General features: G+C 37.6%; 1 protein-coding gene across 1 annotated transcript in view; it reads left to right on the forward strand.

Annotated features, from left to right (window-relative positions):
* The window catches only part of Rrp4 (exosome complex component Rrp4), a 145,619-nt gene that overhangs the window by 57,879 nt on the left and 69,965 nt on the right, over positions 1 to 17,775 (forward strand). Inside the window, exon 5 of the mRNA XM_090389991.1 lies at positions 9,974 to 10,042. Coding sequence (XP_090246117.1) covers positions 9,974 to 10,042 — 69 coding nt within the window. The remainder of the gene's footprint in view (positions 1 to 9,973; positions 10,043 to 17,775) is intronic.

Below are 17,775 nucleotides of genomic sequence, written 5' to 3' on the forward strand. Positions count from 1 at the left end.
ATACTGATCCAATTTGTACAGTAGTCTTTCATGTGCAACAGTGTCAAAACCTTTCCTAAAATCCAAGTATATGATATCAAAATTATTTTTTGCATCCAGTTCCTTTGTGACCACATTGTAGTATCCAATGAAATTGGTCAAACAAGATTTCCCCTTAACAAGTTTATGCTGTGTCTGAAGTATACCTGCAGTCTTCTCTAAATGATCCTGCATTTCTTTTTTAACCAGTGACTCCATTATTTTCTTGGGAGCAGAAGTTAAACTAACAGGTCTGTAATTAATCGTGTCACCCTTTGATCCCCTTTTGCGATTTGGAGATACATTTGCACATCTCCTGTCCACACTGACCTTCTCTGAATCCAAGAATGCTCTCATAATTATGGCTAATAGTTTGCTTACTTACTCTGCTACTTCCCTTAATATAATTTGATAGATCCCACCACCCCAGATGCCTTTCTTATGTTTAACTTCAATTTCTCTTCCACTTTCCTCCCACTTATTACAAAATCATTTAGCTCCCTGTTAGAGTTTGATAAACTTCTGGAATACACTTCCCTAAAGAATTTATAATGTATGAATATAGATGCAAAATTCTCATTAAGTTGATCATCAACCAGAGCAGGATCAACAATCAAACCATCGAAATGAATTGGACCAATTTGATTCAACCCCTTCCATCTACAGTTTACATAAGTAAAGAAGCCTTTGCTGTTTTTCTGTGCATCCTTTTCCAAAGGTTTCTTTTAATCTGCCTTTGCTTGCCTAACCTCCTTTGTGATTTGATTACAGGCTTCTGTGTCGCCTGATAGTTTATGTACATCCCATGCATTTTTCTTCTCTGCCATAAATCTCATTAGTCGTCTAACATCCATTTAGGACTATACCTTGAAGAGTATTTCTTGATTGGAATGAAAAGCCTTGTAGCTTCTATGATTACTTCCCATTTAGAATTTTCTGATGGTAACATCATCAGTTGGTCTTACTATGCAGAATTTAAAAACTGGCTGAGACCTCTGTAGTCACCTTTATGAAAGCATAAACTCCTCCCTTTACCCTTGACAGTAATGTCTTTAATGAAATTCCCCACATCAGTACACTAGGCGCCTCCGTGGGCAGGAGCTGCAGTGCGCAGCACACGCTTCTTGATTAGACTGGGGTTCGAGCCCATGACCACCAAATACAGAGGATGCGGAAAGGTCAGGAAATGACCATCACATATCTCCGGAGCAATATGATCTTAGTTGCTAATGCTCCAAAAAAAAAAAAAAAAAAAAAAACCCAACAACAACAAAATCAGTACACTGTGATCACTTCCTCCTGGTGGTTCCTTTATATGCAGATTCTTAATGCATGAATAATTACTGCTGATAATCAGATCAAGGATATTGCTCCCTTTTGTTACCTCTCTTATGCTGCTGTAGAAAACAGTCATCCAATAATTCTACAAAATTCAATTCTTGCTAGTGTGCGAATGACTAATCCACAAGTTCCAGTCAATATCTGGAAAGTTAAAATCTCCCATTATAAGACATTCTGATTTTCTGGCTCACTATTTCTCTACCCACTCTATTCATTGTACTCATCAGAGTAATTAGACCTATATTTTATCATGGTTTGTAGGGGAGTGCCGCTTGACAATATACACAATGCCCTTTCTGTACACGTTCTATTCCCCACATTCAAATTCTGCATCCTTTATATCCGTGATACCATGTCTCTGATATCTGAACAATGTCCACATTTGATGACTTGACCAGCACTTCAAATTTATTTACTATGCTCCTAGCATTGGTGTACATGTAAGTTTACATGCATGTGTTCTTACTCCTAGTTATCCTAACACAGCCGATATATTCATTTGTTCCATGATGACCCACAACAGGGCCAGAAATCCCAGACACCTTGTTTTCCAGGCTGCATGTACTAATAGTAGCAATGCAAGAATCACTTTCACCTCTGCCTGTGGCTCTAGTTAAACTATTAGTCTGTGTATTCCCCAAGCTAGTAGTTTTCTGACCCACCCATCACTGCTTCAATAGCATCAGCAAATATTCTTCCACCCTGTCTATTCAAGTGTATCTCAACCCTGTAAAAACAGTCTCTCCTGTTAACAAGCACAGACTACACTGAGAGAAATTCTACCCCATGATCCTTGCACAATTCTTCCCAGAGCTGAATTGTTTGACAATGCTCTCAACATATACTCCATTCTATTTTGTCTGGACAGAATTGCAGACACTTTCAAATTCATTCCTAACTCTCGACTTTATGCCAACATTGCCCTGTACTTGCTAAGTAAGTCCTTATTTCTCCTACACTTAATGTCATTAGTGCCAACATGTACAACAGTATGAAATGAAAAAGATTTTAAGGGCACAAAAGATATCATCTTTTGTGCCCTTAAAAGATGATATCTGCTCTACAAGATCATCTACTTTTTCCCCTGTCAGACGTACCCTGGTCCTATTCCACCTATCCTTCTTGATGACATATATTCTGTTTCCTTGACAACAGTATCGCCGACAATAACTAGCTCCTGTGGGACCAGTGCATTCTGTCTTGAAGATTGATGCTCTGTTGTCTGATGCACAAGATTGAGCTCTGGCATTGGGTTGGGCAGCTGAGAACCTGATGGTCCCCAATTTTAATTCTTTGAGGGCATCTATCCTACTTCTCAGACACTCATAAATGCCTATCAGAATGCTGAGTTGGCACCTAATTTCTTCACTTTCTGCACCCAGCACACACAAAGATGTCTTTCCTGGCTGGATCATGTTCTGTTTCAGAAAGGTTTGCAAACATTTCACAAGTTGCACATTTAAAAAAATATGAATCAGATTCTAGGTCAACAGATATTTCCAATTGATCAGTATATAATTCTAGTTCAGAAGAAGACAATGAATATGATTTGAGTGCAATTAGAAAATTTTGTAAATTCAGGTACTGTAAATTTTGTTTCGCTCTGATCTGACTGTAGACAGAAGAGTTTCAAATAAATTAGGCCTATATTTTGAGTCACTTGCCCCCCAAAAAAAATCTGTTGTAAGGGTGGAGACAGATATACATGGCGACCACATATGTCAACCAGTGTTTTGAAGATAGATAACAAAAAAAAAAAGTTCCAATATTTAGAACATTTTCTTGAAAAACCCCACATATAATGGTTTAAATTTTTAACTCAGCAATCTTGCTCAATGTTTGTACTAGATTCAATTTAGTGAAATACCTTGTAGCTCTGTGATCAATAAAGAACTAGAAGACCATAAAATCACACTGCATACCAGACTTGAAAATTGATCCCAAAGTGGGTTTGAAATGTAAAATATTGAGCTGGTTATTGGAATACTCTGTAAATAATTTAATTAGTTTATTTTAGAGTTGTGAAGCGATAACTTTCCTTAATATTTATGTGATGTGTTATTATCTGTATTTTATTATTGATTACCATATATATTTGGGTACAATTCAGTCCCTAATTTTGGGGCTTCGGAAGTCAGAAAATGTGTTCACCTATCTATAAGTTGATATTAGAAAATATGCTTTTTTTTTTCAGAAAATGTGTTCACCTATCTAGAAAGTCAGAAAATGTGTTCACCTATCTATAAGTTGATATTAGAAAATATAGAAAATATGCTTTTTTTTTTTGCATAATGAAATTCCAAAGTGTGCAAAACTTCTTGATCCAAAAACCTTTTTTGACAGTAAATGAATGGAATATTTATATTAATATATTTTACCTTTAGCATCAGCAACGGCACATGATGCAAGAAAGCAAGCTTATATAGTATCAGCCAAAAAAAAAAAAAACACCCCCTTCTCATTTCACCCATCCACTCGCACCAAATTTTTGTCTAGTTCTGCTTTGAATCTATTTAAGCTATCAACTTCTACAACAACAGATGGAAGTTTGTTCCAGCAATCAACCACCCGCTGGCTAAACGCAAACTTCTGCACATGTATCCTACAATTGTCTTTCCTCAATTTGAATTTATGCCCTCTCAGGTGATTATTCTGAGCAAGAGGAAGAATTCCATCAGCATTGAGCATTCTCAAACCATTCAAAGCTTTATACACCTCAATCAGATCACCTCGCGAGTGCATAGTCTCCAGACACTAACTTGTAAAACTTAAGCCTTTCTTCGTAAGAGCCTTTGTTCCATTCAGTAACTTTGTTGCCCTTCTCTGTACTCATTCCAACAGCTCTACATCCTTTTTAAAATGAGGCCTCCAGACCTGTAAACAGTACTCAAGGTGTGGCCTGACCATTGCCTTATACATGGGGATAATCACCTCCCTATCTCTGCTAGAAAAATTCCTGAATATCATTGACAAGACACCATGAGCTACTCTTGCAGACCCTCTGCACTGCTCAGAGAACTTCATATATGACTGCACAATTACCCCCAGGTCTTTTTCACTCTCTACCACTGTCGGTGTAGTACCACACAGTTGATATATTACTCTGGGGTTACTGCTTCCCGTATGCAGTACTTTACATTTGTCAATTTAAAAAAACTTCAGTTGCCACCTCTCAGCCCACTTGCTCAACTTTTCTAAATCCTGTTGCAGTAGCATACTGTCATTAGTGTCATTAACAACCCTGCCGACCTTCTTATCATCTGCAAACTTGGACATTTAGCCTGATATACCATCATCAGTATCATTTATAAATACAGAAAACAGCTGTGGACCCAACACTGAACCCGGGGAAATCCATTAATAACATTAGTCCACGAAGAGCAGTGTCCATTGATTACCACTCTTTGTCTTCTCCCACTCAACCATCCCTTCATCCATAGCAGCAATTTACCTCCAATGCCACACTGCTCCAGTTTGTGCAGCAGTCTTCCATGTGCAACATTATCAAAAGCCTTTCTAAGATCCAAATATATGATATCAAAATTATTCTTTGCATCCAGTTCCTTTGTGACCACATCATAGTATCCAATCAAATTGGTTAGACAAGGCTTCCCCTTAACAAACCTTTGCTGTGTCAGAGCTGTAACTGAAGTTTTGTCTAGATGATCCTGCAGTGCTTCTTTAACTAGTGCCTCCATTAATTTCCCTGGAACAGAAGTTAAACTAACAGGGCTATAATTACCTGTTTCTCCCTTTAATCCTCCTTTGTGGATTGGGGTCACATTTGCACATCTCCAGTCCATGGGTACCTCCCCTGAGTTCCAAGAAGTTCTCATAATTATGGCTAAGGGTTTGCTTACATCCTTTTGCCGACTTCTTTAATATAACTGGATAGATTCCATCTACCCCAGGTGCCTTTCTTATGTTTATATCCAACAATTTCTCCTCCACTTTACTCTCAGTTATTACAAGATTATCTAGCTTACTGCCAGAGTTTAACACACCTCTGGCATTCCCCACCCTGAATAACTCCTCATGTGTGAATGTAGATGCAAAATATTCATTTAGTTTGTTAGCTACCTGAGCAGGATCATCAACAGTTTTAACCATCGATATCAAGTGAACTAATCTGATTCATCCTTTTCCTTCTAAAGTTTACATAAGTAAAGAAGTCATTGCTGCGTTTCTTTGCACCTTTGCCAAAGATTTCTCCTAATCTACATTTGCCTGCCTAACCTCCAATGTTTACCATAAGCTTATTTGTTGCCTGAAAATTTATATGCATCCCATGCATTTTCTTTTCTGCCACATGTCTAATTAGTTCATCAGACATCCATTTAGGCTTAAATCTTGAACAGTATTTCTTAGTTGGTAAGAAAAGCCTAGTAGCTTCCAAGATTAATTCTTTGAATGCTTTCCATTTTCAATTTGCTGTTGATGACATCATCAGTTGGTCTCACCGAATTTAAATATGGTCTCAGACCACCGTAGTTACCTTTACGAAAGCAAAAATCCTTCCTTTTACCCCTGATGGTAGTTGCCTCTTTGAGTAAATCCCACTTCAGCACACTGTGATCACTGCCACCTAGTGGTTCCTTTATCTTATCAGGGCTAGCCAGGTGGGTAAAGTGCCTGCCTGGCAACCCAAAGGTCGCGGGTTTGAATCCCGACTCGGGCTTGGATCAAAGTACTGAAAAAACTTGGGGAGGTGCACTATGGCCACAGAAGCCGATGCGCCAACAACTACCCAAAAAAAAAAAAAAAAAAAAAAAGGTTCCTTTATCTGCAGGTTCTTAATGCATGAAGAATCACTACTGATAATCAGATCAAGAGTATTACTCCCTCTAGTTGCCTCCCAAACATGATGCTGTAGAAAACAATCATCCAATAAATCCACAAAAGCCTTGCTAGTGTGTGAGTGACTAACCCAAAAATTCCAGTCAATATCTGGAAAATTAAAATCCCCCATTCTAAGACACTCTGATTTACTGACCCACTCTATTTCTCTGTACAGTTGTTTATTATACTCATGAGAGTCATTAGACCTGTGACTCTCAATTTTGCTTTCCCAGTACTTATATCACACCAAACTGACTGAACACTGCACTGTCCTGCCATGTCGACTGGCTGTACTTCCTTGGATTTTGTGTGTTTCTTAACTAATAGCATAACCCCTCCTCCCTTCCTATCCTGTCCGTCCTTCCTGTACACATTGTACTCTCCCAAATTCCAGTTCTGAATTCCTTATATCTGTATGAAACCACGTCTCTGTTATCCCAACAGTATCTGCCTTTGAAGTTTTGACCAACACCTCAAATTCATCAAATTTATTTACCAAACTCCTAGCATTCGTGTACACACAACTATACATGCACCTGTTTCTATTCTTATCTACCTTTACACAGCCCATGTATTTACTTGTTCCGCAATGACTCCCTGCTGTCTCTGGAATCCCCTGCATCTTGTTTTCCAGGCTGCTGCTCATTTCAGTAGAAGCAGTGCAAGAATCACTTTCACATCTGCCAACGGCTACTGTTAATCTATTAGTCCATGTATCTCCCCAAGCTAGCAATTTTCTGACCCACCTAACTCTGCCTCGATAGTATCAGTAAATATTCTTGCATCCTTTCTATTTAAGTGTATCTCATCCCTGTAGAAGCAGTCGCTCCTGTTAACTAGCACAGACCAGGCTGAGAAAAATTCTACCCCTTGAGCCTTGCACAATCTTTCCAGGGCCGGCCGAATTGATCGACAAGGCTCTCATCATATACTCCCTTCTATTGTGTCTGGGCAGAATTGCATACACTTTCAAATTCAACCCCAACTCACCGCTTTTTTCCAACACTGACCTGTACTTGTTAAGTAATTGCGCGCTGGTCTCTTACTCTTAATATCATTAATGCAACAATATCACCTTTTGTGCCCTGAAAAGATGATATCTGCTTTACAACGTTGTCAACCTTTGCCACTGGCAGACATATCGTGGTCCTGTTCCACCTATCCTTTTTGAACAATATGTTCCCCCGTTTCCCTGACAATAGTCACCAACAACAACTAGTTCCTTTGGACCAGCGCATTGTGGGTTGCTGCTGTGTTGCGTGATGTTCAAGTGCAAGCTCTGGCATTTATGTGGACAGCTGAGAGCTTGATGGGCTCTTCAATTTAAATCCTTGGCGGGCATCCACCCTCTCTTTCAAGCTCTCATATAAGCCCATAACAATGCCGAGTTGGCACCTGATTTCCTCACACTCCTTACATCGTGCACATACAAAGACATTCCCCTCTTGGCAATATCATATTTATAAAATATTTTTATTTTTTCAATTCAATTTCAGTTCAATTTTATAAAATTGAAGTACTGTTTATCACTTAGTTTAATGTTAATTATTAAGCAACTGTTGGAACATATATGAAAAATTATTTTGTTATTAACATATTTTTCTCCATATGTAGAAACCTGACATGACTCGCATATAAGGCAGCGTTGTATTTTGATTATTGATTATACTCTGGTATCTGTGGTAAATTCAAAATGAGCTATGACATTGCATTGTGCAAGTGACACATAAAATTTAAAATATAAAAATTATATATATATATATATAATTTTTTGGTGTGAGGCACATAAGGTTCATTATGAAGGCAAGTCAAAAAGTGTTGGGCTTCTCACAGTTTCACCATCAGTTAGGTCTCATACTATCCTGTGATTGTGGCTTTATGCCCTGACACCCTGAGTTTGATATCCCTGCTCTGGGTCAGGGGAGTCAAATTCAGAAGTGCTTACAATTCACACCAACAGTCCTTGAGAGCTCACATGCTGCTGTAGTGTATACAGTGTACTGGCATTACTGAAAGAAATTTAATTTTACATATTTTCTCTTACAAAGAACTGTATAATTTTGAAGCATAGGCTGAACTAGCAACATGTTTGAAGGTTTATATAATTTATGAATTTTATTTAAATTTTATAAAGCATATTTATTCTAAGTGTAATCATTATTTTTATACAGATTTAATACTGTTAATCTGTAAAACTTGACAACAGTTGTTTGAGGACCTTACAGGATCTGCTGGCTGCCAATTTGAGATGTGCATGCTCTGTATAATTAACAAGGACCATTCCCTGAGTGTTTCAAAAAATGAAACACTCAGGGAATGAAACATTCAAACAAAAAATGAAAGGAATAACTAGCCGACCTGGAATTTCTTGGATCATGGTTAGGATGCATGTTTCCATGTCATCCATAGTTGTGAACTGAAAAAGAAAGGCTGCAAAATTTTGCCTAAGTGTCTCCAAATTTATGTTTGGTAATGGAATATGCACGTGGAGGACTGCTAAATAGGTTTTAAGTGGTAGGAAAATATTGCCTAATGCGATGTACTTGTTAATTGGGCTATTCAGATTGCTCGTGGCATGTATTACTTACATTCAGAAGCACTCATTTCTTTAATACATAGAGATCTAAAGTCAAGTAATCTTTAGTTTTGATGTACAAGGTCTGTTCAATATGTATCCAGATTATGCTCCTTGTTCAAGGTTGAAACTGTAATGCACACTATGACAAAGCATAATTTGTTAATACATGTTTCATCCTTACCTCCTTGCATTAAGCAGTTCTTTCACTTATGGCAGTCTCTTATTGCCAGTTGATACAGCACCATGTTTTCATATCTCATCATATTTCAGAATGTCAAAGTTTACTGAAAAACTGTTAAATTTTGTTTTAAAATTGTAAATAAACACATGTGAAATATTTGGTCTTTTTAAAATAGTATATTGGAACTCTGCAATGGACTATACACAGTTTTACTGGCATTGATATTTCAAAGAGGGTAGAGAGTCTGCGTTGCACTTGACTTCAACAAATGATGAAATCATATCTCAAGTACAAACTTTGGTATGAATTGACTGAAGAGGTGCCTCCGTAGCCAGGTGGGCAGAACCAGCAGTGCATAGCACACGCTTCTTGATTAGACCGAGGTTCGAGCCCATGACCACCAAATACGGAGGATGTGGAAAGATCAGGGAATGACCACCACATATCCCGGAGCAATATGGCCTTAGTTGCTAATGCTCCTAAAAACCAAATAACAAACAAACAAACTGACTGAAGATTAACTGTTTATGAAATAGCCGAAATACTTCTATCTTTGTCAGATCATGCCATTCAATTTTAATGAAAACTTTGAATATGGAATGTGTTTCTATTAAGTTCATGCTACAGTTGTTACTCAATAACAGCACGAAGTTCAGATTTATACATTGGTATTTTAAGCTGACTTGACTTGAAAAAATTCCTATTAAAAAAAAAAGAAATAGTCTTATTAGTATAGCAGTACCATTATATAAGAATGCATCTACCAAATGATAATTCCCACAGGTAAAACTTGTATATTCCAAATAATATACCTAGGTTATTATTTGGAATATACAAGACCTAGGTCAAACTTTTTGAACCACCCTTATGTAAACAAACAAAAAATATAATCTTGGAAATTCATATATTCCATTTTTATTTGTATTTTAGTTTGCTTGTTATAATCTTTGATTATGTAAATAATAATGAAAAGAAACAGACATCTCAAACAATTTCTTTAACTGATTTTATTTAAGGCAGAAGTGCAGTCTGTTTTTTCTGATGGATCTCTGTCTTTACATGCACGTAGCTTAAAATATGGAAAGGTTTGTTTGTATTCTAATTTTTGATTTACAGAAGTATAGTAATGAAATTATTGAGATTGTAAAATTTATTATTAATTAATAAATGTTTCCCATTAATTAATAAAGGGAAACAGAAGCAAGCACAACAAACGTTTTGCTTGCTTCTCTCCTCCTTGGTGAGTAGTATAAATAGATGAAAAGAAATGCAGTGAGAAACAAAATCATAGGTAACAAGTTAGCACTATGAAAGAACATACAGAATTCATCTTGATGGCCATTATTTATGTTATTATGGTGCATGATATTTGTTATTGTGTACTTGCCTCTATGCTTGATTTCTATTGTCTTCCTTTCTGTACAGATTCTTGGAAATTTCTCATATTTTTAAGTATCTCAAACCATCAAAACTCATATTATGTAATTGTGTCATGTTTGTTTTGTATTAGCATTAGTAGAGGCATATGATGCAAGAAAGCAATCTTATGCAGCATCAGCCAAAAAAAAAAAAACCAAAAAAAAACTCCCATTTCACCCCTCCATTCATTCCAAATGCCTGTCCGGCTCAGCCTTAAATTTATTTAGGCTATCAACTTCCACAACGAAATATGGAAGTCTGTTCCACCAATCAACCACCCGCTGGCTAAAGGCAAATTTCCGCATATTTATTCTACAACTGTCTTTCCTCAGTTTGAATCTATGCCTCCTCAGGTTCTTAATCTGAGCAAGAGGAAGAATCCCATCAGCATTCACCTTGCTCAACCCATTCAAGGCCTTATACACCTCAATCAGATCACCTCGCAGGTACCTACTTTCTAGACACTTCAATTTGCAGAAATTAAGCCTTTCTTGGTAAGAGCACTCCTTTGTTCCCCTCACCAATCTTGTTGCCCTTCTTTGTACTCGTTCTTACAGCTCTACATCCTTCCTAAAATGAGGCCTCCAGACCTGTACACAGTACTCTAGGTGTGGCCTGACCATTGCCTTGTACAATGGGATAATCACCTCTCTGTCCCTGCTAGCAAAATTACTTTTTTCATTGACAAGACTCCATGACCTGCCCTGGCAGCCCGTCTGCACTGGTCAGAAAACTTCATATTTGACTGCACAATTACCCCTAGGTCTTTTTCATTTTCACTTCCCAGAGTGTAGTACCATACAGTTGGTACGTTTCTCTTGGGTTATTGCTACCCATATGCAGTACTTTGTATTTGTCAATGTTAAACTTCAGTTGTCACTTCTCAGCCCATTTGCCCAGCTTGTCTAGGTTCAGTTGGAGTAGTCGTTAACAACCCTGCCAACCTTTGTATCATCAGCAAACTTGGACATTAATCCTGATATACCTTCATCAATATCATTGATGAATACCCAAAACAACAATGGGCCCAGCACCGAACCCTGGGGAACTCCACTAATAACATTTGTCCCCGAAGAGCAGTGTCCATTGATTACCACTCTCTGTCGTCCCCCACTCAATCACCCCGTTATCCAATGTAGCAACTTACCCTTAATGCCATACCTCTCCAATTTGTACAGCAGTCTTCCATGTGCAACAGTATCTAAAGCTTTCCTGAAATCCAAGTATATGATATCAAAATTATTTTTGACATTCAGTTCCTTTGTGACCATATAATATTATCCAATCAAATTGTTCAGACAGGACCTCCCTTTAACAAACCCATGCTGTCTCTTAACAATTAACTGCAGTCTTGTCTAGATGATCCTGCAATGGTTCTTTAACCAGTGACTCCATTATTTTCCCTGGAACACAAGTGAAACTAACAGGTCTATAGTTGCTTGTGTCACCTTTTGAAACCCCTTTTGGGAATTGGTGATACATTTGTGCACCTCCAATCCATGAGGACATCCCCTGAGTCCAAGGAAGCTCCCATAATTATGGCTAAGGGTTTGCTTACTTCCTTTGATGCCTCCTTTAATATAACTGGATAGATCTCGTCCACCCCAGGTGCCTTCCTTATGTTTAACTTCAACAATTTCTAATCCACTACAAAATCATTCATTACAAAATCACTTAGTTCCCTGTTAGAGTTTAATAAACGTCTGGCATTCCCCCTCATTGAATAACTCCCCATGTGTGAATGTAGATGCAAAATAGTCATTCAGTTTGTCAGCTACCTGATTAGGATCATTAACAGTTTAAGCATTGATATTAAACGGAACAATCTGAATCATCCCTTTCCTTCTAGAGTTTACATAGGTTAAGAAATCTTTGCTGTTTTTCTTTGCATCCTTTGCCAAAGATTTCTTGTAATATGCCTTCTCCTGCCTAACCTCCTTTGTGACTTGATTACAGAGAAGCTTATATCTGCCATAGGCTTCTGTGACACCTGATAATTTATATGCACCCCATACATTTTTCTTCTCTGCCACGGGCCTCATCAATTCATCTGACATCCATTTAGGCCCGAACCTTGAACAGTATTTCTTAGTTGGAATGAAAACCTAGTAGCCTCCAAGATTAAGTCCCTAAAGGCTTCCCATTTACAATACACTGTTGGTAACATCATCAGTTGATCCCACTGTACAGAATTTAAAAACTGTCTGAGATCCCTGTAGTCACCTTTACAAAAGCAAAATCCCTTCCCTTTATCCTTGATGGTAGTTACATCCTTAAGTAATTCACATATCAGTACATTGTGATCACTGTCACCCAGTGGTTCCTTTATCTGCAAATTCTTAATGCATGAATAATCACTGCTGATAATCAGTTCAAGAGTATTACTCGCTCTAGTTGCCTCACGAACATGCTGCTGTAGAAAACAGTCATCCAATAAATCCAAAAAAGTCTTGCTAGTGTGCGAGTGACCAATCCACAAGTTCCAGTCAATATCTGGAAAGTTAAAATTCCCTATTTTATGACATTCTGATTTACTGGACAACTCTGTTTCTGTGCACACTTGCTCATTGTCCCATCAGATTCATTAGGCCTATAACACACACCTACTGTCATTTTTCCTTTCCCAGTGCTTATGTCACACCAAACAGACTCAACATTGCATTGTCCACCAACATCAGTTGGATGCACTTCCTTAGATTTTGTGTTTCATAACTAACAGCATAACTGCTCCTCCCTTCCTGTCCTGTATATCCTTTCTGTACACATTGTACTCCCCAAATTCCAATTCTGCACTGCTTATATCTGTGTGACACCATGTCTCTGATATCCCAATATCAGCCTTTGATGCCTTGATCAGCACTTCAAATTCATCATATTTATTAACTATACTCTTAGCATTAGTATACATGCAAGTATACATGCACTTGTTTCTACTTTTAGGTATCCTAACACAGCTCATGTATTTATTTGTTCCACTATGACTCCCAGCGGTCCTGGAAATATTCATTGCCTTGCTTTCCATGCTGCTGCTCATTCCAGTAGAAGCAGTGCAAGATTCACTTTTCCCTCTGCCTATGGCCACTGTTAACCTTTTAGTTTGTGTATTCCCTCCAAGCTAGCAGTTTTCCAACCTGATACTGCCTCGATAGCATTAACAAATAATCTTGCACCATTTCTATTTAAAAGTACCCCAATCGTGTAGAAGCAGTCTCTCCTGTCAACAAGTATAGACAAATATTATTGTTCAGGCTTGAAGTATTGAAAGATACTACATAGAGAACAAATTATAATTGAAAATTCTAAGAAAATACAAAACATCTGGAGATAAAATTTCAGTAATACTAGGATTCAGTTTCATTTCTTGACAACAAGGTTTTTTATCATCCATTCTACTACTTTTGATATTATTATGTTCTCTTTTAAAAGTATTAAATTTCAAGTAAAATAAAAATCACTATATGAACGTTTCTCATGAACGTGCTCTATTACTGTTAATGTACTTCTTTCTACATTTAATTCCTTATTTCTTTCAGCTTGCATATACATTAGATCAAAAAGGAAACTAATTCCACATACGTTTTGTTTAAATATATTGATAATTCGAACATTTTTTAATGACATTCATGTTTTATTTTTTTACTACAGCAGAATCCCCAGCAATTTCTTCTTTTGTAGTGTTAAATATATTTATGAATTATTGCACAGTTGTTAATTACAGTTTCAATGAGAACATAACCAACAATTGTCACTCTATCATTACTGACCCTTCAACATAACAGGCTGTTCCAAGTGTTTTTAAAGTGTCCATTGGTTACTGTTGGCATCGTTGTACAGCCTACGTGAAGTAGTGTGTATTGCTGCTTATGTATAGTTGGCACTCAACACAAAGTGGCAAGTTGTTTATTACGTGAGAGAAACATGTACAAGTTTCAGATGTATATATGAGGGGTGATCATTTAATTCGTGGACTGATGCACGATTTTATGTTTACCATGCAAAATTTCCATTACTGCTGCTATTGGCTCTCTCTTTTTTAGCTGTGTGTCATTGACAATTGTTTTAAAGCAAGTATCATGTTGGACATACAGATTGAACTGTGATATGTAATTCTTTATTGTGTCAGACTGGGCTTAATTGCATCTGAAACAGTTAAAGAGATGAATGAGGCATATGGTAATCAGTGTCTTCGTAGGACAGCCATATTTACATGTTTGTCTGACAACAACAGTTGTAGAGCCACAATGGAAGCTCTTTGCAGTCTTTTGAAAAATGGCTTGCAAGAAGCATTTAATGTGTGAGTGGTGAAAGTGTATAAAGTTCAAGGGAGAGTATTTCAAGAAGGAGAAATCTGTGGAAGATTCAGATGATGACAACTAAGATAAGATCTTGCACCAGTCCACGAATTAAATGATTACCCCTCCTATAAACTTTTCTAAAAAAAATACTGATGGATTAAAATTATTTTTCTGCAAGATAAGCCTCTTTTTTATGCTTTTTTTAAATTTTACAGTTATTTAATAAACTTTAATCTACACTAATTTTATTCTACACAGCTGTGCTGTCATTTAGGCTTACAATTATTAGTAAATTGTAAAGATTAGCATTAGGAAAGGCACATGATGCAAGAAAGCAAACTTATATAGCATCAGCCAAAAAAAAAAAAAAAAAAAAAAATCCTTATATCACCCATCCATTCTCTCCAAATGTTTGTCAAGTGTTTGCCAAATGTTTGCCTTGAATCTATTAAAGCTGTTAACTTCTACGAGAGATGGAAGTTCGTTCCACCAATCAACCACCCGCTGGCTAAAGGCAAACTTCCGCACATCTATCCTACAATTGTCTTTCCTCAATTTGAATATGATATCACAGTTATTCTGAGCAAGAGGAAGAATCCCATCAGCATTGAGCATGCTCAAACCATTCAAGGCTTTATAACCCTCAATCAGATCACCTTGCAGTTGCCTAGTCTCCAGACACTGAAATTTTCAAAACTTCAGCCTTTCTTCATAAGAGCAACCCTTTGTTCCATTCACTAATCTTGTTGCCCTTCTTTGTACTCTTTCCAATAGCTCTACATCCTTCTTAAAATGAGGCCTCCAGACCTGTATACAGTACTCAAGATGTGGTCTGACCATTGCCTTATACAAGGGGATAATCACCTCCTTATCCCTGCTAGAAAAATTTCTGTATATCATTGACAAGACACTATGAACTATTCTTGCAGACTGTCTGCACTGCTCAGAAAACTTCATATCTACCTGCACAATTACCCCCAGGTCCTTTTCATTCTCCAACACTGTCAGTGTAGTACCACAGAGTTGATACGTTACTCTGGGATTACTGCTTCTCATATGTAGTACTTTACATTTGTCAATGTTAAATTTCATTTGCCACCTCTCGGCCCATCTGCTCAACTTTTCTAGATTCTGTTGCAGCAGTGTACTGTCATTAGTGTCGTTAACAACCCTGCCAACCTTCATATCGTCTGCAAACTTGGACATTAAGCTTGATATACCATGATCAGTAACATTTATAAATACAGAAAACAACAATGGACCCAACACTGAACCCTGAGGGACTCCATTAATAACATTAGTCCGCGAAGAGCAGTGTCCATTGATTACCACTCTCTGTCTTCTCCCATTCAACCATCCCTTTATCCATAGCATCAATTTGCCTCCAGTGCCACACTGCTCCAATTTGTGCAGCAGTCTTCCACGTACAATAGTATCAAAGGCCTTTCTAAGATCCAAATATACGATATCAAAGTTATTCTTTGCATTCAGTTCCTCTGTGACTACATCATAGTATCCAGTCAAATTAGTCAGACAAGACTTCCCCTTAACAAACCCATGCTGTGTCTGAGCTATAACTGAACTCTTGTCTAGATCAAGATAATTACAGACTTGTTAGTTTAACAGGTCTGTAAAACTAACAGGTCTGTAATTACTTGTGTCTCCTTTTGATCCTCCTTTGTGGATTGGGTTCACATTTGCACATCTCCAGTCCATGGGTACCTCCCCAGAGTCCAGGGAAGCTCTCTTAATTATGGCTAAGGGTTTGCTTACTTCCTCTGCTGCCTCCTTTAATATAACTGGATAGATTCCATCCACCCCAGGTGCCTTTCTTGTGTTTATTTTCGACAATTTCTCCTCCACTTTACTCTCAGTTATTACAAGATTATCTAGCTTACTGCCAGATTTGAATACACCTCTGGCATTTCCCTCCCTGAATAACTCCTCATGTGTGAATGTCGATGCAGAATATTCATTTAGTTTGTTAGCTACCTGAGCAGGATCATCAAGTTGAACCATCGATATTCATTGGACTAATCTGATTCATCCCCTTCCGTCTAGAGTTTACATAAGTAAAGAATTCTTTGCTGTTTTTCTTTGCATCCTTTGCCAAAGATTTCTCGTAATCTGCCTTTGCCAAAGATTTCTCGTAATCTGCCTTTGCCTGCTTAACTTCCTTTGTAACTTGGTTACAGACCAGCTGCATAGTGCAATTATATCTATTATAGGCTTCTGTGTCACATGTTAATTTATATGTATCCCATGCATTTTTCTTCTTTGTCACATGTCTAATTAGTTCATCTGACATCCATTTAGGCCTACCTCTTGAACAATATTTCTTTGTTGGTATGAAAAGCCTAGTAGCTTCCAAGATTAATTCTTTGAATGCTTCCCATTTTGAATTTGCTGTTGGTAACATCATCAGTTGGTTCCACCCTATAGAATTTTAATACGGTCTCAGACCACCTTTGTCACCATTATGAAAGCAAAAACCCTTCCCTTTCCCCTTGATTGTAGTTACCTCTTTGAGTAAATCCCACTTCAGCACACTGTGGTCACTGCCACCTAGTGGTTCCTTTATCTGCAGATTCTTTATGCCTGAAGAATCATTACTGATAATCAAATCACTCCCTCTAGTTGCCTCCCAAACATGCTGCTGTAGAAAACAATCATCCAATAAATCCACAAAAGCCTTCCTAGTGTGTGATTGACCAACCCTCAAAATCCTGTCAATATCCGGGAAATTAAAATCCCCCATTATAAGACACTCTAATTTACTGGCCCACTCTATTTCTCTGCACAATTGCTCATTATACTCATCAGATTCATTAGGCCTATAACACACAGCTACTCTCATTTTTCCTTTCCTAGTGCTTATGTCACACCAAACAGACTCAACATTGCATTGTCCACCAACATCAGTTGGATGCACTTTCTTAGATTTTATGTGTTTTTTAACTAAGAACATAACCCGTCCTCCCTTCCTGTCCTGTCTATCCTTTCTGTACACATTGTACTCCCCAAATTCCAGTTCTGCTTATGTCTCTGACATCCCAACATTATCTGCCTTTGATGTCTTGACTAGCACTTCAAGCTCATCGAAT

The sequence above is a fragment of the Mastigoproctus giganteus genome, chromosome 2 (assembly GCF_048544385.1).
Source record: "Mastigoproctus giganteus isolate SK-2022 chromosome 2, ASM4854438v1, whole genome shotgun sequence".
In the NCBI taxonomy this organism is placed as follows: domain Eukaryota; kingdom Metazoa; phylum Arthropoda; class Arachnida; order Uropygi; family Thelyphonidae; genus Mastigoproctus; species Mastigoproctus giganteus.